The sequence below is a fragment of the Acanthopagrus latus genome, chromosome 16, assembly GCF_904848185.1.
Source record: "Acanthopagrus latus isolate v.2019 chromosome 16, fAcaLat1.1, whole genome shotgun sequence".
Taxonomy (NCBI): domain Eukaryota; kingdom Metazoa; phylum Chordata; class Actinopteri; order Spariformes; family Sparidae; genus Acanthopagrus; species Acanthopagrus latus.
In genome coordinates this window covers 14440891-14462334 of record NC_051054.1, presented here as the reverse complement: position 1 = coordinate 14462334, position 21444 = coordinate 14440891, and the positions used below count along the sequence as shown (strand labels likewise).

Below are 21444 nucleotides of genomic sequence, written 5' to 3'. Positions count from 1 at the left end.
AAAACCTAAAATATTCACACAACAGAAGCTCATGTCTGTTTTAATCCAGTTGATCACTAAATGGGAGTGAGCCTCAGCTCAGCGATGACATCAGCAGTGCATTAGCCTTTGTTGTTTAATTAATCTTCACTTTAATCTTGTTAGCTCCTGTTACAGGATGTAAGAGCACTGACCAAGTTACTAAGTTGGTGAATGAACTCTGTTGTTCTCCAGTAACCTGGCAGAAAGATGCAATAAAGAACATGGGGACAAATGTTTAATTTCTACCATATTCCAGTTCAAAGGCCAACATACAATCAGTTCCAAGAGAGAGTTACAGTTACTGTAATTAAAAGGTACTGCATGATTGTCTGATGAGATGACTGACATGTCCCTGGCCTAACCAGTCTACTCAAGTAATCAGCTTAACAAAATATAAGACACACACACACACGCACAACACACACACAAATTACAATGTTGTCTGTAAAACAACCCCAAACCCCCAAAAAACTGCAAACACAAAAACAAACTTCTACATTTCCCTCTTGCATAACAAATGAATACAAAACAAAAAGTTTGCTTTTTTAAGGATTTCAACAGTTAAGAGAGTAGAGTAGTAGTGTGTGTGTATATGCAGCAAGGAAACAATGGATTGATAAAAAAGATGAAACATCTAAGATGCTAATAAAGCCAGCAATTATTCAAAATAATTAACTTTGTTAGAAGGTGTGTCTGCGAGCAAAAATACATTCTACAGCTGCGTGGACTTCAGTTTGGAAGATTTAGCATTTGTTTTTCATGTTTTGAACTTGTGGTGGATGGAGGATTTAAATATAATAACTTTTATATTCAACTTATATAATATGTTATATGATTTAAATATGTATATAAATATTCTATTATATTTTAAAACAATATTATGTTCTATTCCTGATTAAAATTATTAAGTGTTTGCTTAAGATGTTTTTTTAAATTTGCATATGTGTGAAAATATCTTAGTTAATCAGTTAAATCAGGTGACTGGGTATTGAACAGTAATTAGAGCCTTGATATCCAGAAGAGCATAAAGCATTACTTGAAAGATATGACTATTAAAAGCACCTCTGCATATTTTCTCTAAAAGTCTAATTTACCGTCCTGACTGCAGCTCATTGAGGTTTTCAGAATATCAGTATCTACAGAGGCTGTGCCACCTTGTAAGACTTTCTCGGTGTAGTGCAGTCACATTGCAATATAAGGCCTCACATTGGGGTTTTCCTTTCAAGTGTAGATTGAGAAGAAGACTGGACACAAATGTAACACAGCAAAGTAAAGATATAAAAAGTGAAAATAAACAACATTCAGGTTTTTAAAAAGAAGATGGTTTAGTGCCTACAGTGAGAGCTGTGGTTTCTTCTTTTCATCCTGCAAACCACACACGCACTGTGCCGTCTTGAGATGTTTGCGAGTCTGTGTATCAGTTTCATGTTTCGAGACTGAACTCTTATCTTGTTGCTCTGGTTTCACTTGAGGAGACTCTGAAGCATGGCAGTAGCGTGTGTGGGGCGGGCCTGCTTGTTCTCGATGGCTTTCTTGAGGTACTGAATTCCATCGCAACGCTCCCAGATTTCTTCAAACTGCCTGGGTAGGATCTCAGCACCCCTCTTCCTTGTCAGACCCGTCTCCTCCAGACTCAGCTCACACATCTCCATGTCGTCTTTGCCTGAGAGCAGAAGAGTAAGGACAGAGGTTTACTGAGAGGCCTTTTACCTGTGTGTCTTGATGAAATCTTAAGCCAGAATAATACAGTTTACTCTACATTTACTCACCACTATTTCATTTACATGATCTCAAATGTAAGGATTCAGATGTATATATCTTTATTAATGTATGTAAATTTGTGTAAAATAATTCTTGTGAAAGACTAATTTACATATGATCAAGGTATCCAACAGCCCTTTTAAATTAAACCATCTGAGGATGTAAAGAAACTTAAAGAAAAGTTTTCAACTTATCTAAACATAAATCTGATGGATGAAGGGGAAAACAAAGATGAAAATATTTATTTAACACAAATATATTAGTTATGTATGTTAATTTTTGTGACTTGTCTCATTGACATTGTTACATTTTTGCATTTTCTATGTGGAATACTAGATAATCAAATGAGGCAAAGCCTTCAAAAGCTCAACATATTTGTCAGATCTCAAGTCAGCATTTTGTTCACAACTCTTGTCCTAAATCATTCTGTACCCTTAGATGTAGCAATAAGAAGATATTGCTTCATTTTAAGGGGTCACAATCCAAGAGGGCTGGGAACCACTGGACTAAATGATTAATTGAAAAATGGAGATTTAAATCAATGAGGAAATTTAATAGTAATATAAAGCGAAGCATGTAAAATGAAATAGACCAAAATCTGATGACTCACCTGCAACCAACACAATAGGTCGTTTGTCTGGGTGAAGCTCCATCTGTCTGGCTATCCAGGGCCCATCGAAGTGGGCGTACCACCAGCCCTTCTTTTTATTCTGGGGGTCTTTGTACTGGTCTGCGGGCCGGATGAAAGGAATGCGGAAATATCGCTGCTGCCGGTTCATGGCCACCTCCTGATGCTGGGCCGTCATTGGAGGAGCTGGGTTCTGCTCCGCTGCAAAGTGATCATTAAAAAATTAGATTGATATTAAGTACATTAAGTACTCTCAACAAAGCATCTTTAATTTGGTCTTAAAGTGTGATTTGTGAGAAATGGCTGGAATAGGAATTTGCTTAATGCTGCTAATTATACTGGACTTATTACTGTTTCCTGTCTTTAGGTGGAGCAACTAGCTGCCTTTAACAAGTAATTTATTTAGCCAAGGAGCTAAATGGACATATTTGCTGAGCGAAGTCAATGATAGGGAGAGTCAATGCTGGACTGAACACAGTCGCTGAGACTAACAGATGCCAGTTTGAAGACACTTAGTTTCATTTATTGTCCACAATGTGGAAATTTGTCTCGGGGATACAGTACAGAGGTGATTTACAGGAGCTCTGTCCAGGACTATTAGTCTGGGACAAGAAGATCAGGAAGATTGTTTTTTTACATTTTTCTCTGTTAATTGAGGCAATTAAGCTTGGTTTAGTTCAGCAGAAGAGATTAACTTGAAATCAGATGTGAACTGTTTTATTTTTATTAGAAAGAAAAATAGGTGTGACATTTTGTTAAGGTATTAGACTATGTATCACACTCTACAAGAATTCTTGCCATAACATACAAATTACACCTTTAAACAGATACAACCTTATAATACCTTTGCATGTTTGTACTAGAGAAAACACTGAGTGGGACAGAAAATAGTAAACAGAAACAGAATAAAGCTTTCAAACCATTCAAGATCAAAGAGGACCCTGGAAATACCCAAGTAAATATCACATGAAAAAAGATGGTAAAGTAGCTTTTAGCCTCTTATGAAATGGCCTTGGTAAGACCCCTGCTGCATCAGCTGAGTCCAAGAACATGGATCCAAATATAAAGCAAACAAAGCGGAGCCCGTTCGGCTTTCAGGAGCTATCATATCAAAAGAGAAATGAGGGTAAATATAGTGAATCTAATGTTCCCATTCCCAATCAAATTTAATATTTGTTCATAAGATGAAAAGAAGGGAAATGCAGAGAACCGGTGAGCTTTCAAGCAGCTAAATAACATTTATGTGTGTGTGTGTGTGTGTGTGTTTGTGGCACCGATACGCTTGGTTGACTTGAGAATGAACTGAGCAAAGCAGTAGGCTGTCATACTAGCAGCTACTGAGCTGACAAGGCATGGCTGGCAGTTATTTGCTAATTAGAACGAATATTTCTGACAGAAGGCGGCTGCCTTTTTTTAGGCCCCTGTGTTTCGTCGCCTAATTGAATGTTAGGAAACACAGCTCAGGTTATTTGTGTGCAGGTAATTCATTCCTGCCAATGACAGCGAGAGGCCAACGTGGAGAAACTAAACACTTGTCACCTGCAACCTTATGTGCCTGGGGTGATGTGTGCATGTGTGAAATGAACACTGGTTATGTGCTGTATTTGTGCAGGTGAAGCTATAAATGATAGTCATTTAGAGCAAGAGCAGAAGACAGGGATAAATTATCCGACTAACCATAGTCAGTGACAGATTTAGGAGCTCTCTGATCACTTCCGTCATCGTTACGCTTCTTGTTCTTGGACTTCCATGCGTGATAAACCTTCAGACGACGGTGGAACTCCTCTCTGCAGGCGGCCAGCAGCTCAATGTCTGTCCACACAACATGATACCAATGAGCACTTTAATGGAAACAACAAGCAAAGGCTGATGGGAACACGGACAGACATGGAACATACAAGTATGACTTCCAACCAGAGGATTCAGTTCTCCAAACCAGTTATTAAGTAAAAATTTGATATTATGAGCTTTAAATAAACAACTCCATACACTTTCAAAGGAATGTAATTGTTGTTTAAGGGGTACTTAGTATTGAACTTCCAGAATTTCATGGGACAGAAAAATCAAATACAATGGTCTGAATTGAAGCATCAGGGGCTGAAATTTCTTAACTTTGAGTTTCTAGTATGTTAAACACCCATCCTAATGACAAATCTGGATCCAGACCTACAGAATATATATACTGAGTAGAAGGGCTGCAATAAAAATGTATTTTCAATGTCAATGAATATATTAATTGTATTAACTGATTAGTTGTTTGGTCTAGAAAAACCACAAGATAATTGTGAAAAATTAGTGTTTGATGATATATACTGAATCACCCATTTTGCCCATTGATGATCATTGAAGACATATGCTTCTTCACGGTCTTGCTGACAGTTTAATCCATCAGTAACGATCAAATAAGATATGATGTGTCAATCAGAGCCAAGCTAGCTGTTTCCCCTTGTTTCCAGTCGTTGTGCTAAGCTAAGCAAACTGGCTGCTGGCTTTAGGTTTGTTTTGAATTAATATTACATATAATATTTGTTGCTTGAGTGACTTAGAAGTCACGTGACTAAAGAAATTGGAAACAACCTTAAATATTACCCTGTTGAAGACAAAACTGTCTTTATGTGAAGGGTTAAGTTCATCCGGAATTGAAAATTCAATCATTATCTGCTGACCCTCATGCTAGTCAGGTAAACTTATATTTTAAGTTTAAAATCTAACACAATATAATGTTATTCTATTAGATGATGAAATACAAAGACAACATTCATCACATACAGTGCTTTTAGCGAACATACGGCTATGATCAGTTTGACTTCAAACACAGCTTGTTGGTATCACCACCAGCACCACCAAAAGCAAATGGGTTCCACAAATTAGCCAGATGTCCTTGGAATCCCACAGGGGATATCAGTGTCCCTAACACTGTTCAGAGTACTGTATACAGTGGCAGTTATAAAGACATCGACAAGTTTGCCAGCAGAAAGGCATCTGCTTTTCATGATGACTGAGGAGAGGGTTGGCTGGGAATGACTAGGAAGGACAGAAGTCTGCCATCCCCCATATAATGGTCATAATTTCCTCTCTCCACCGCTAAAACGCATGTTGAAGAGCTGTAGCAGCTGTGGGAACATCCTCAGATCGGTCTTTTCAGGCATCTTGTGTACACACTCTGTACAGCTGCAGTCTCAGCTATCTAACAGTTACTGTGGATACTCCAAAAATGACTGAGAGAGGGATGACACAAAGTGAGGATGATAAGCTTGTACGGAGATGGTGAAGCACATTTTCGGGGTATCAAAACATGAGCCCCTGCTGAACTTTGGGGGCCGACACATGTAAATGATTTTCAAAAGAAGGACAGAAAAGTGCCATGCATTTCAATAAGAACTCTACCACCTTCATCTTGTTTGTAAAGGCTGAATCGGTTCACGCACCGACACTGAACCTGGGCGTGTTTGAGATTTCTCACCACAGGAAGTGTTGATGACATCTCGCAGCTCGGCGTACTTCCACTTGCTGAGGTCATACTTTTTCACGCCAGCCGCAGCTTTGGTCGCCTGCACCTGAGGACCCCTGTGGTGTGAAACAGATAAAACGTGGGTGAAAGAAAAAGAAAGTATGTGCAGGCAGGTGAGGGTGCGACACGGCGGGAGTAGCAGGGCTTTGACGCTGAATATTTTCACAATCAGGGAGGTGTCAATTTATAAAAGAACAGCAAAAACAGATCCTCATAGATATAATAATACCATTTTAGCAAAATGCAGAACAAGCGACAGTAAAGCAGCATTTGGTGTGTTATTACACTGAATCTAATCATTTTCAAGTGTAGTGTGATGTGGGTGACAGACTAGGTACATAAATATTAAAAGGAAAACAGGATTTATTAAGTACACCACCCTCAGTGAGAAATGAAAACAGATGCCAGAGTTCTTTCAGACCGTCTTCATTGTCACAGCCGATTAAATTCACATAAGGGGCTGGTCAGCAGGGGAGCTGAAGAGTAGAGTTTATCCACACCGTCGCCAGCCTTCTGTTTCAACTTCATTTAAAATGACGCAAAGCTCTTCTGATGTTACAACCTGCCAGATAACCATTTCTATCTGCTTGGTGTTGTTAAAGGCTTATTTTGAGAAATAACTGGAAGATAAATGTGAAATGATGCAGCGCTTAAAAACATGAATCAAACTGACGATGCAGAGTTTCAGCGACTTAACTGACTGCTGTGGGAAGTCTGAGCTCTTGTCAGCCGTGTCTCCAGCCTCCCCGCTGAGTTGAGGCTGCTAATTCAATAATACGAAGGATTTAACTCCTCTATTTACAGTCGGCATAGCTGCTAATGTCTCAGAGCAGAGGATTACTGATTCACGTATCATTAGCCAGATTACCATTACCATTTATAATTCATACTAACTGGAAAGATGAAACTGATTCAGGATCATCGTCATTCTGGCCGAGACGTGTGCCAGTGTGTGATGGAGATGAATCAGGGCAAGTGGAAGTGAAGCAAAGGCCAGGGCTTGGCTGAACAGGAAATGGATGCTTTTAGAAAGAGGGAGGTGGTCCTTTAGCTGGTATGCCAGCAATGCCAGCCAGTGTGTATACTTCTGCTGCATGCATGCTTTCATGGGCTTAAGCTCCGTGGTGTGCACATGTAAGACACATGGCCTTTGGAGCGTCTTTCTTGGCAACAGGGATGGCAGGCGATGTGCAGTGTGGGCCCTCGATGCAGGAGCCAACACTGACAAGATTACAGGCTATTGGATCAAATGTAATTTTGTGCTCACCGGACCAACAGATAAGGCCCAGGAAGGCTGTGAGAGAACTTCTGCTGCTGCTGGCTTTAAACATTTATGGAAATTCAGTCACACTTTTGCAGTGGAGTTCAAAACAGGCAAAGGTTTAGGAGTGTTTACTCTGTTTATACTGGGGACAGCGTTTCACACAGAAGGGCCGTAAACCAGCCACGACGGGGAACCACAAAGCATCTGTATTTGATGACCTGAGAATGTTTCTTTTAGAATCGCTTTAAAAGTTTGCCTATATAGTTATAATTGTCCACCTTAATGCACACACTGGCTTGCCTTGCCTTTCCTTTTCTCTCTGTATGTGTCTGTGGGCTCTGTAAGGCTATGCTGGCTTTCTTCATCAACAGTATGCTTTATAAAGTCACCCTAAAAACATGCCAAAATCACATTTTGGATTTTTTCATTCCTGATTCAGTTTTTTATAACAGCAGGTGAGGGGAGCTATGTGTCGGGGAAACTGGTTGTTAATAAGGTAGCTTATCAAAATTTAGTGTGGTGCTGAATGAAATGTGTGAATGGCAGTGGACAGTAGAGTGGCAGTGGAGTTGTAGAGAGAGGGCAGCTTATCAACTGGTCGATCATGGATGGCATCCATCTATTGGACGGATCAAAAAGTAAAAATAGAAAACAGAAATTGCTAAAAATAGGGCACCATATATACTTAGGTGGCCGGTAATTTAAATGCTCTGGTCACGTCTATGTACGGTAATCACTGGGGGACAAAAGTGTATATCACAAGCCAGAATGGTTGAGTAACCACTGGATAACACTGACTATAAAACAAAGATAAACATTTTAATCACAGCTCTTCTTTTACCTGTGGCAAGTGGTCACTGTATGAACTGTGTCCAAAATAGATATGAAAAAAAAAAACCCAAACTTTTTATCATAGCGATAATGTTGTTAGGGAACAAGTATTTGTTAACAACTATCTAATTAGGTGATAATTAAAATCCACCGATATTATTACTGAGATTTAAGATACACTTACAGAAGTGTGAGTTTAGACCTTCAACCACATTTCTTATGCAATTATCACAGTTAAAAAGCACCAGCACTGCAAAGGAGCACATGCAGAGCCAATTAAGAAACAAAACAAAAAGATCACATTCTGATCCACATCTCATTTTTGATTCGGCATGCTATCTTCATTTCTGAGAAACCAATGATCACATATAACTATCCACCAAATGGCTTATTTTTGGATTCATGCCATATAAAATAATACACATCATACATCAATTTGACTGTTGATTTTAAAATCAAAGGACTTTCGTGTTGGCTTTGCATTGCTGGTATAATCCTGCAGCTATTTCAGGGTTTAGAGACATTTAGGATTACAACAGAGAGGGTGAGAAGGGTGAGTGAGTGATTATTGTCGGTGTTAGGTACACTTGGACACGGGCAACAACAGAAACCTGTGCTGACGTCTTACATGGATCTGGCTGAGGATGAAGAGATAGGAAGATCTGAAAGAGACTCATCACTGGGAGAAAACACAGCGACAGAAAAAATGCAGTTACACACGCATGCTGTGGTCAAAGTGATATTTTCTTAAAGGCATACTATGCAGGATTTTTTTTTTTTGCTGTTTGTAAACACATCAATACAATTAGCCTCCTCTCCCTGGCTCAATAATCATGACAGTGTTAGAGAGAGTAGAGGTCTAGCAAACTAGATATTGAATGAAGAGAGGGGGCGTCATACCACACAACTCCACCAAACCCTATGGGAATGTGTTGCTTTGCTGGATTTTGTGTGAATTAGGGCTGTCACAATATGAGATTTTCACTACACGATTATCAATAATTACGATAATAATACGGTAATTACAGGCACTTATGGTAGAGTGCCTTGCTCCCCTCTAACAGTACCCACACTATAGTAGCTAGCTAGTTATAGAACTTTTTCCCTTTTCCTTTTTTTTTTTCATTAATTGGTGGTTGGCTACCAGCAAGAAGCATGCTTCATGCTTATTTGCTCATTGACATTGATGAAATGAGCTCAATAATTTGTAATGTAATGACAAGAACATTTTCGATACTTGATGGTATATAGGCAATTTCGTCAGGGTCACAAAAGCATTGAAGTTTTATACCCTGCCCTAAAGGCAGGAACACACCGGCCCAACCGTTGGAAGTCTGAAGCATCTGGGGAGACTCAGACAAGGTCGGGAACAAATATGTTTGGTGTGTTCAGCTGCGTCGGAAGCTTTCGGAGCCGCGCGGATGTCGTCTGCCCTGATTCAACATGCGAAGTCTGAGGAGGTTGGCTGTCGGCCGTCTGAGCCATTGGATTCTGATTGGCGGTGTGCTAGCAAATCAGTGCAGTGTGTGGGAGGAGCAGAATACTGTGTGCGCTTTGTTTTTCTATGCACGCCGTTCCATCATTCCCTGTTTTCATGTACTGGAGTACTGGCATGAGACTAGCTGTTATTTCTGTTCAGGACGAATTAATCTGTGTTCGTTTGGTAATGCCTCGCTGCATGTTTAGTATGTAGCTGTTTTTGTCTGAAATATACACTCTTTTTTATACACTAGCTCCACCCGCTTATTGCATTTTGTGCATGCGCAGAACAAACATGCTACTATGGAGATGGCAGTACGTCGAAGCGGTGTGTTCAATTCAACTTTTCTGCCGAACGGGTCAGACAAATGGCAACAGAGTGGTCAGATGAAGGCAGTTGGACGTTGGTGTGAGTCTGGGTGGTGTGTGGGGGGCCTGAAGAGTGATATTTTATGAGTCTATTGGTTCTAGGGAAAACCCAGCATAGTATACCTTTAGTGTGGAGGTTACTGTTACAATGTTTCTTTATTGTGCATGTTTTTTTAATGTGCATTGTGTTCACGTGTACTCTACCTGCGCAGGCCTGCATCCATCTGCCCCTCCTCAGTGATGAGCTCCGCCTCACTCTGAGCGATTCTCATGGCTAACTCCCTGTCTCTTCTCTCCTGCTCCAGTATGGTGGTGCGCTGGACCTGCTCCTCACGCTCCAGAGCCAGTTCAATCTCCAACTCTGCCTGCAAACAACACACAACACCTCTGGTTTTAATGTGACTTTATTAAAATCTACATAAACCAAGATCCTGTCTAAACACCAACGCTGTCCTGTCTGCCAGATCCTTCATAACAATTAGAGCTCTGCTGTGTGCCCAAGCCTTATTAGACTCATTTATCCAGGTTGTAGGGCTGCTAATAAAGCTTTACTGGTCATTCGTCTAGACGTAACAGTAGGGACATTTTTTAAGGGTTTGACCCAGATTCAAACTCCAGCTTTGTTATTTTGCGCTATAAAGAACGATAATACCTGTTAATTACAGAGCATACTTGAAATCAATTAATAAAACAAAACAATAAATATATGTCCCTATATGTCCATCTCCTGTCTCCTGATAGAAACCCACTAATGAAGTCCACAATGGATTTTTTTTCCTCTGAGGAGTTTTAAATATGAATGCCTCTCCAGTACAGGATATATTATTCATACTGTATGGATGGTCCAACCAGCAGCTGTGATATGTGGCCAGAGTAAAGGCCAAGAACCAAAACTTGATTTTCTTGGCTTGCTGCGTTGTATCTCGTGCAGACACCCATGTATAATACAGAATAGATTCATTATACAGTTTTACCAGATTTTGTGATTAAGTACACATTTAGTCTCAAGCCCACAATCTTGCTTGCCAGACTCCAACTGAATTTGAACATCGTTTAAATAAAAAGAACAATTATTTATTTATTTGTTTATTTGTTATGGTTGTTGCATAAGGCACTCCCTGCACTCATATTTCACAAGAGGAAGCTGGAAAAAAATACATAAAACAACTCTGGAAGTTGCAGAAGTTGTTCATCTTAACAAATATTCTCTGTACTACTGTAGGTAACACACTGCAAGTCTTCAATAGAGGGGCATTCCCCTTTAAGAAAATAAATACTGCAGACTTAAAGACTTGATATTGTGCAATACATAAGGGTAGGTTGAAAGACATCATGATATATAGTTTGAAAGAAGCTGAAGATACAGTGCTAGACTAACCTTTGACACAGCAGAAAATAGCAAAGAACACAGAAAATCGAAGTCACAGCAGACACCCTTTCAAAGTTTACTGCTGCAGCTCTCAGCTTTATAGCTGCTGATAAACAAACTTTGCAAAGGGTCTCCTGAGACATCCGGCTTATGACAGCTTGGTGTCAACTGTCTCGTTACCAGAAAAAAAGAGGACAGTATGCAAATGTCCAACTGGCGGTGGGTGAATAAAAAGGGATTCGAATGTGCAAAAGGTGTGATACACATGTCACAGATGGATGGTGAGACCAAACAACAAAACTAAGGAGGAGCAGGTGCATGCAGTGATAAGGAGACATTAAGAAAAGAAACAGCTATAAAACAAAGAAGATGACAAATTACATGTGAGTAAAACAGGCAGAGACAGATAAAGGTGACAGAGTGTAGATGCTTATTAAATGCAGTATAGTGTGGGGGGAATAAAGTACTTTAGTTAGGAGAAACTTGGCAGGAAGTGGATTCATCAATCAAGACCCTGTGGACAACCCTCTGGGAATCTGACCAATGTCATGACCCAGCTGGTGCCTTGCGAGACCAAAGAGCTAATGAATGTTTCACTCATAGGGGTGAGCAGTCAGGGTTGAGAGGAGATATTTGAACCATACCAGAGGTTTTGTATGACACTTATTTCTGCCCATTAACTACAAAACAAATATACTTAATACCACCTACTGGGAAGCTATGGGGTGCACTAGAGTATAGGTTTAAAAATTGTATAAAATCAACCCTAAGAAGACACAGAGAAAATTGTTATGTCATTGGTACACAGTTGCAAGAAGGGACTGTTCTGAAAATGTTCTTGGTGTACTGAAATGCCTTTATGGAAACCTTGCAGTCCATGTTTGCTCCCAGATACATCCTGTATTGCAGCTCCGAAACCCAATATTTTACGAATATTGGAGCTTGCTTTAACTGAAATGATTTTCATGATTATAATTATATAATCATAAACTAATATATGAGACTGACATCGATTTAGCACAAGAGTAAAACAGGAGTTGGAAGGATTTGAGCAAACCTGGATAACTTTCTCCTCCTCCTCCCTTTTTTTCCTGTCCTCCTCCTCCTGCTTCCTCTTCAGCTCCATCTCTGCTTTCCTAAAAAGTTGGGAGAAAAAAAATCTTTACTTAGACGGACAGACGATTTCAAACATTTTACATTAGCTGATTATCTCCCCCGGCAACTATCACTTACAGTCTTCTTTCCTCCTCCTCCTGTTTGCGTTGCTGCTCCTCCTTCTCCCTCGTCCTTCTCTCTTTCTCCATCTCCTCTTCGATTTTTTTCAGCCGCTCGCTCTCCTCCTCCTCCTGCTTCTTCTTCTGCATTGAGGAGAGCAGCTGCTCTGAGCGCTTCACCAGCCCCTGGTACTCTGTGTCTATCTCCTTCCAGGTCATTGTCACTGTGGCCTTTGGGGTTGAGAGAATGAATCGTGGTCACAAAATGACAGAATAATTATTTTTTCTTTATCAAACTGGTCTATCACTTCTTAATGATAAGGTCTCAGTGGAGTTCAGTGATGAGTTACAACAAGTTGTTTATCAAAAAAAACTGATGAGATGGATAACATCCAACTCTCTGTCAGGTGAGAACATATTTTCTAGAAAAGACACACAGTGACTCAGCACGCCCTCCTTTTTTACAATGGCACAGCCCTCCTGTGTGGCAACAAGACAAGACACTGACTGACACTGCCACAATGCTCAATTCCCTGCTATACTTGTCTGACAATCAACCGGTGGAGGAGAGGTCACCATATTGTGAAGATTCATTAGAGGGAGTCTCTAACTGTGACACAGGGGGGAAAGATGACAAGATCCTGTCCCTGACGTATAGAGGTCTGAATGACAGCCATTGGCATCTCATGCATTATTCACTCAGAGACACCATGCCAGGAGCGGTGTCTGAGCTCTCAGGATGCCATGAGTGTCAACAGTGGGGCTGCTCATTGGCTAACAGAGGAAGATGGGGGAGGTAAAGAGGCTGACTGGGGTAGAGTGGAAAGAGGGTCACAGGTCAGAGTTAATCAATAGTCAAGAAAATCAACAGTATCGGGCAACAGTGTCTGGATATCATAAGGATGAGTTTGTGTTGATTTGATATACCTACAGGCTCCAATAAAATGGGTGCTTATTGCACAGGGAGAGCTGGGATTTCACTAAACAAGTCTGATAATTTAGCGAAAACAGCCTGACTAAATTATATTGTTGGAGAAGAGAGGATTTCTTTTCATCTATCCCCTCAATTCATCCTCGGGTGATTAAAAATATTGCTTCTGAGAGAAAGAATGAGAAAAGGGCACAGTGCACTTAGGAAAGGGCATGGGCAGACATTCACACCTGTAGCTTCCCGGCAAATCCAGCGGGGAGCTACAGGTGTGAATTTCGAGAAAAATCTGCAGCAGTCAAGCTTAAGGTCGTAAGAAATCTCCCCATGGTGAACACATATGAAGAACAGCAAAATGTTTCATGTACACCTCATTGCTCACACTATATTATGCTCAAAGCACCTGGAAAACAGCTTACATGAGCAGCTAAAAAGAGAAAAATAATCCCCCTATAAAAAGGGCAAAGACAGTCAGGGATGCTCACAGAAATCTTAACTCACCTTTATCTTTGCCAACAGAGTGTCGATGGCTGCGGCCAGCTCCTTAACCTGTTTGGCCATCTCCTGCTTGCCCTCCTTCAGTCCGTTCACCACCTCATTGAACCGCTCCATGTGTTTCTTCAGGTTTTTGACCTTCACCATACCGTTAATGCTATAAGAGAAGCGAAAAAGGCAAACAAACACATGATACTCAAATACAGTATACATGATATTTTTTATTAGAATTTGTCAGAAACAAATTAGCAAATATGGAGTAATTCCAGACATGACAAACTTACAACAAAAGTAAAATATAAACACAAAACATGCAGAACAATCTGAAGTTTACCTTATTTTTTTTATCATTAGGGCAATTCAAATTTTCGATTTCACCTTATTTCACTTCCAGCTGCTCTTGTTTAAAGCAACATTATGTAACTTTTTACCTTAGATGACAGCTTCAAAATCATTTTGATGGTACAGTATCTTGTCATAGGATGACTCTGTCTCAGGACCACATCATCTGTTTTCTGCCCTATGTAACTTCAGTGAGATGGTAGGATCACAGTGTTAACATAAATTATTCTAATTTAATGTGATTTGGGATGAATAACTGATACCAGCCATCATATAATATAACACTTTGACTGTATCATGGGTAAAAAGTATGTATTTTCAAAGAAGAGTCAGGGTTCAAATTTGCACAATTTCCCACATCCTCTGCCTCTCAACAGTCTATACCTTTCTGTACTTTATTTGGCAAGCTATCCCCAATTTTACTGTGAGTGATGTAATTCCCCTTGGAAACTTCATCTTGACCACATAGCTGGTTTCACTTAGAACTACAGTGCATTACACTGGAGTGTAATTATCTGTGGCTTCACAAGCAAAAAAAGGAAAAACAAACAAATAATGAACTAAAAACCTTTGCTTGGATTTTACATACTTTATAAATAAAAGTAAATAAATACTAAAACTACTTATAATACTAGACATTAATGCAAGGAATGACCCTTCATATTGTGTGTATGCTAGTATACAACATATCCTTATGCATCCATGCAGATCCTGCCACTCACTGTCAAAGTCTTATTCTGAAAAACTATCTGAAACCCATCATCCGGATGGCTGCTCTCACCACAGCCATTTCTCCAAATGCATCCCCATATGGAAGGACATGTGGTATTTCCCAAAGCAGTACAGTGAGACATCATTTCTCCACAGATGACTTCCTAGATTGATTTGAACTCTTATAAATGCGCAATGTGTGGCAGCCATCAAAACCCACCAAGCGTGAATCAGATTAAATAAAAAGCACACAGTACAGAACAGGGTGAAAGAGAAAAAACATTGAGAGCAAAGGGCACAGGGTGACAGTAAAAACTATGCATGTGTGAGTCTGTGTGTGTGACTTGGGTACAAAAACCAGGGGGAGACTCACCGCGGCTTATGCTTCCTCTTACACAACCACATGCGGACAGTCTTCTGTATCTTGATGCAGGCCTGCGCTCTGTAACTCATCTTGTTCCGTACTGTTTAAAATGGAAAGAAGAGGATTCACATAATGGACAAGGGACTGGGGTGCTGAGCATGAATTGCAACATCCCAATACAGTTTCCAACTTTAAAAAAGTCTGACCTGCCAATTGCGATTTTGGCGGATTTAAATGTTTTTCCTTTCTAAGAACTACAACTGGCTCAGTTTTGGAAATGTGTGGAGATAGAGACCCTTTCAAATCCAGCACGGGTATATAACACCTGCTATTTTGATGTTTTACTGTGGATGCATCATATATCAATTCAGCAGACAAAACAAACTCTAACTGACGGCATACACAAACATTTCTGTAACCTCTTTTAATGTAAAATTCATCTATGTTCATAAAAATGTCTATTAAGCAACTTTTATGTTTTCGCTCAAACTGCACCAGGTTATCTTATTTACTCACTCAAACTCATTCTGCTGCTGGACCACAAGAGTAAATTTGACCTGCACAGAATGAGAAACTGTATATCTGACACCGATCAGCTGGTCACATGGCATAGTTGATCATTCTGAAAACTGGCCAATTCCGGTCTCTGGCTGATCAATTGGTGCATCTCTAGGTCTGTAACTAGACAGGCAATGCCATCTCTAGATTACAAACCCCCCCCAAAAACTAAATAAAACATTGAGATAAAAACTAAAAAATAAATTAAAAATAAATATTATAAAGGCATGATAAATTATCTAACTACCATTGATGGGGCAATGCACAAAAACATGTAGTGCAGAATAACATGTATACTCATTCTGCACCGATAACATGTATACACTTACATGCACTCATAGTCACACACCAGCACACACAAATGAAAGTGCGATAATGAGGTAAGGTATTGAAGGAAATAAATGATCAGGACCAGAGACATACATTTTCTCAGGTCAAAGAAATGTGTGGTCAAGCAGAGGCTGTGTTCTGATATGATTCTCATGTAATTGAATTTTATGTTTCCACACAAATAAGAAGAAGCAGGCCTACACTTTGTTATATGGTGGAATCAATAACAGCAGAGTGCAGTGGTTCAAGGAACTGCTTTTAAAGTACATTCCATACTGCTAGAGGCGGCTGGTTTCGATATTCAGAATGAATCATAAAGTGTGAAATATGATTTAGAACAGCTATCAGAGCTGTATAATAAACTGTATAGAAAGAGGAAAGCACTTCAGAGTCATCCACTGGAAAGTGAACAAGCATAACTCACAAAAATACGTAGTGCTGCTGGCCACACTTCAATTATTCTTTTCTTTAAAATGTAATTCCACTTTTAGCGTAGAGGCTTTCTGTGATGAGGCTGATTTAACAATATAGAGGCATACAGAAAACTTCAACTTTGACTCCAATATAGGGGATTCTTTCAGAGATCATTTTATTACTAGTGTCACCTCTCTATTAGAAATGACTGACTCAAACCAAGTGGCATGTGGCATCATGACAACAGAAATTAAAATAGTGCATCGGGCTATACATCAACAAATAAAAATAAATGGAAGATAAAACATGGCCTTGTGGTAAATGATCTCAATCCATAAAATGCAGCCACTTTTCTCAGTTGTCTGTGGTCATGAAGCACCAATTTAAAAAAAAGAATTGTGTTTTTCTACTACATAAACAGCCCTGTTTTATGTAAGTGCCATCAAATCAGTGAAAAAAAAAAATCTACACATCTACACTGCATATACTTTTATGGAAGCCACTCACACAGCCCCTCACACAACAAAACTTTTGCTATTCAGTAGATTTAACCTACGTTTTATGACAGACAAGCTGCACCACTGGACCTTTTTCCAGCGGCTGCACACCAACCACTGATTGACTTTCTTCAGCAGCTCTGCAAGGTGATCTGGATCAGACTTCATGATCTGGTCAAACTCAGCAAACTGGTGCAGGCACACAAACACAAAAACACAAATTAGCCTTGTACAATAGTTGAAGGAATATTTGTGTTCTGCGTAATGAGCAGCAACATGGATATTTGATACTTCTTTTTACCTTTCCAGGGCGGAAGAACACTCTGGTCAATCCAAACTTGAAGTCATTGTCATTTAGACCCAGAGCTTTGAACAAAGCCTACAGAGTAACAAATTTACATTCAGTGACCCGGCAACTTCATACATGTGGTACAAACAAATGGCACACGTTAATCAGTCAGGCTATAGGCTTCATTAAAAACAATTCAGTTTGTTATTTAAACCCAACAGGACACTTTATATTTGTCTAGTTAATTTATGTGATCCCACCTTGCAGAAGAGTCGTGGATTCAGGCGTGTGAGCTTATCGGGCATATACTGTTTGTACATGTTGTAGAGCTCATGGAAGGGGGCTCTGGAGGGGAAGCCTCCCTGCATCAGGTCCAACACTGACACCATACCTGATAAAGAGAAGCACACAAACAAAGAAAAGATGATTAAAGAGAAACATGATTGCCTGAGGAATTACAGTACACTGTAAAATATGCAATACTGACAGTTTATCAAAGGAACATTGCGAGCCTGAATGCAAGCAGGCTGAACTCTGTTGTTACATATCTCTAACTAATCTTTACATACGGCATAGAATATTCTGTTTCATCCTGGGGAAATGTGTCAGTTTGTATGTACATGCAAGTGAGAACCAGGGTGATGCTAACTTCTTGGTGACTGAGGTATTGGATATGAATATCAATTTATTGGACATATACAAGAAGATGTTTCAATATTTTTCTCCATCTCATGTGTTCACTAACTGTACAGCTACATTGGGTGAAGTTATCATTAGTATACTTACTTATCCTGAAGATTAGACATTATGAGGATAACCATTTTTTTTAGATTCAGTACATAAATTACATAGCATTCTGGTCCTACCTGAGCACTGCAGCTGTGAGAGAATCAGGGCTCCTTCAAATTGGTGGCTGACCATCTTCAGGTTGGGTTTTACACAGCGGATGAAACTTGAGCCCTACACACAGAAAGATTGACCTGTCTCAGCACAATACATCTCAGTCTGTGCCTGCCATCTTAATGTAATCGTATTACGTATCATGTCATAGTTGTGCTGTAACAAGTTAATACCTTCCAGTACGCACAGTATATTAAAGGGTAATTTATTTAACATTGATTTTTAACAGGGCAGCAAAAAAGTTTTCTTGAAAACAGATAATGAACCTGACATATTACTCACAGTACTGCGGAGCTTTTCCAGCAGCAGGTTCAGCTGGGTCTGTGTGTGCAAGCAGACAAAAGGAAATGTTTAATGATTTGTTTTTGGTGTACATGATGAAGTTAGTGACACGCATTCTCTGCGCAGGTTAGGGAGGGGAGTTAGCACAGAGTGCAAGAATGCAAGAACAAAGGCAGGGTAAATGTATTTGCATAGCACCTTTCAAGAACAAGGCAAATAAAAGTGCATCACAGAAGACATACAAGGCATTAAGACAAGACATTATAGGAACAGAAGACAATATATAATATAATATAAAAAGACATACATGAATAGGACTTGCCTAGCCCTGATTTGAAAGAATTGAGAGTTGGAGATGACTTCAAGGTTTCTGTGAGTTTGCTCCAGATATGTGGTGCATAATAACTGAATGGTGCTTCTCCATGTTTCATTTTGACTCTAGGGACATTCAGCAGAACTGTCCCAGATGATCAGAGAGGTTTGGACGGTACATAGCTGAGCAGCAGATATGAAATGCATTCTACCCTACAGCTTTTAGCGCTTTAGAAACTAAAAGTAGAATTTCAAATTCAACGGAAAGATCTAAGGAGTGCAACTGTAGCTGTCTTATCACATTTTTTGGACACCTGTAAAGACAGCATGGTTTGAATTGGTAGATGCAAGGACATTAAAGACCCTAAACATGACATGAAGGAACTCAAAGCTTGTGTAGTTTTTCGGCAAATTCATTACATGGCTTCAAGTTCAGATCAGTGGCATCAATACCATTTTTAATTTCAGAACCAAATTTATCTACAAGATCTTTGCACTGTGACCCAAGTAGGGCGTGGAAGAGAAAAACTTGAGTGAATCACCTCAAATAAAACACAGGACTGGTGAGAAAGAAAGAAAAAAAAACAACAGTCACCACAACCTTGAAATGTTAAAACCCTTGGAGATGATTTATATAAAAGTATGCTGAGTCAATCGACTTATCTTAAAATGTTTACAAAAGTATCTCTTGAAATATAAGACATACATCTGAAAGTTGTGTGCACTTCTGACACTCTTGTGAGATCCATTGAGTGCTTCATTCTATCATCCTATTGCTTTTTCCACTACGCCTGCTTTCTTACTCATCTCCTTATACCTCAAGCTGACTTTATCCAGCTTTATCCACCAAGGAAGGTTTTCTCAGAGGAAAGAGGTGGGAGACTGGAGGAAATATAAGACAGGGGAACCCTAAGGAGGAGGAAGAGGGATGGGAAGAAGATCGGAAAGGTACAAAGTTACAGAACAGATAAAGAGATTAGAGTTGGAAAAGTCTGAAAAGAAGATAAATAAGATGATGGAATAGTGTGAACTATTCTTTAGTATTATTAAATTGGTAAACAGGACATTTAAGTATTGCTATTTATCATTTGTGACAGCGAAATTGAAAAGTATCATCATAAACTAAACAAAGAATGTTTTATTCAGTTGTATTTGTGTTCAGCAACTTCTGCGTAAAGATAAAATATGACAAACTCTTAACAGCTGCTCTGACCTTGAACTTGTTGCCAACGCTGATAAAGCTCAGTTTGCCAGCTTTCTGTTTGGAGTCCTTGGCGGTGTTGGAGTTCTCAAACAAGGCTCGCACAAATTTGTCTTTTGATTCACACACTAAGCTCTCCAAAGACATGTGGAGGGCATCATTATTCTTCTCCACAAACCGAGCCTGTGGACACAAAGAAATGCATACATTTATGTCGAGGCAGATGCCTATACATATGTACAAAGTGTAAAAACAGATGTAGAGTGCCTTGATCCCTTTAGTTTTTCACGAGTCCTTCAAATCAATAGTACTACTGCACTGAACAACAAATGGATGGAGAAGGTCCTGTTTATCATGTCAGGTTACAAATCTCTCACTAATGGCCAATAGAAAGTGATTAATACATGTTAAATTGCTATGAATTGGTATATAGAGCCACTTTAAGGCCTTTTTGACTGTTAATGAGCTGAAACAAACAATTCAAAAACAAACTGCGATAGGCATTTTTCTGTATTTCTATTTTTTTTATTTATCAAGCACATAAAAGATTAGATTAGATTACATAATAATGAAAAGACTGATCAACAATGACAATAATCATTAGTAGCTGTCTTAAAATAAAAGACACCCACCCAGGTCACAATCTGTTCATACTGCTGCCATCTGACAAAAGTATCCATTGCCACACACCCAAAATACAGAATACCTTCTTTATCCAGGCTGTGAGACTGTTCAATTCATCTTACCACACTCCAGTTCACTCTCCAGTTCACAAATTATTTTTTTTTTTTGTTTGTGTTTTTGTTTTGTATTGTTCTCCCCTGTGTAGCACAAATGAGCTAAAACTAAATCTCGCATTATAGCCAGTTTTGTGAAATGACAAACAAAATATCCTTGTAACACTGTTTAGTGCTTTTTGAATATTCATTTTTATTAAGCTTTTACTGCTGCCAACTGCACAAACTGGTCAAAGGTCTTTTGTGTAAGTATTCAAATGCTGGATTTCATGAATATCTCCTCATCCGCACCATGTAATAAGATCTGGGGTAAGAATTACCGTTTCATAGCAGACAGCTCCAGCAAAGTGCCTGATGATAAAGCCTTCGTCATCCCGCAGATTCCTGTGAACGGTCAACTTCGACTTCCTGGGAACCTAAGTGGGAGAGGAAGAAAGTGAATCAAATTTATTGACAGCTCTAAAACACATATGTATTGATTCCACACACACTGTATTCATCACCATCTCTACAGCAGAATCTTGTTTATCCACACCACTACAGTAAGGAGTACTGGTTTGGAGAATGAAACACTAAATGTAATAATAGGCATTTTTTCACAAACTCTGTACATAGTAAATTGTAGTTAATTAAACTT

At 39.4% G+C, this 21444-nt stretch overlaps 1 protein-coding gene across 1 annotated transcript in view; it reads right to left on the bottom strand.

The window, feature by feature from the left end:
- Nucleotides 1-239: 239 nt before the first annotated feature.
- Nucleotides 240-21444, bottom strand: part of myo6b (myosin VIb) — a 39280-nt gene continuing 18075 nt past the window's right edge. Inside the window, exons 17-33 of the mRNA XM_037071695.1 lie at nucleotides 21128-21223; nucleotides 20083-20253; nucleotides 18558-18596; nucleotides 18242-18335; nucleotides 17636-17766; nucleotides 17388-17465; nucleotides 17146-17275; nucleotides 15297-15387; nucleotides 13877-14027; nucleotides 12467-12678; nucleotides 12291-12369; nucleotides 10069-10229; nucleotides 8645-8695; nucleotides 5874-5977; nucleotides 4088-4222; nucleotides 2393-2611; nucleotides 240-1684 (exon numbers count right to left, since the gene is read on the bottom strand). Coding sequence (XP_036927590.1) covers nucleotides 1485-1684; nucleotides 2393-2611; nucleotides 4088-4222; nucleotides 5874-5977; nucleotides 8645-8695; nucleotides 10069-10229; nucleotides 12291-12369; nucleotides 12467-12678; nucleotides 13877-14027; nucleotides 15297-15387; nucleotides 17146-17275; nucleotides 17388-17465; nucleotides 17636-17766; nucleotides 18242-18335; nucleotides 18558-18596; nucleotides 20083-20253; nucleotides 21128-21223 — 2142 coding nt within the window. The 3' untranslated portion in view covers nucleotides 240-1484. The remainder of the gene's footprint in view (nucleotides 1685-2392; nucleotides 2612-4087; nucleotides 4223-5873; nucleotides 5978-8644; nucleotides 8696-10068; nucleotides 10230-12290; nucleotides 12370-12466; nucleotides 12679-13876; nucleotides 14028-15296; nucleotides 15388-17145; nucleotides 17276-17387; nucleotides 17466-17635; nucleotides 17767-18241; nucleotides 18336-18557; nucleotides 18597-20082; nucleotides 20254-21127; nucleotides 21224-21444) is intronic.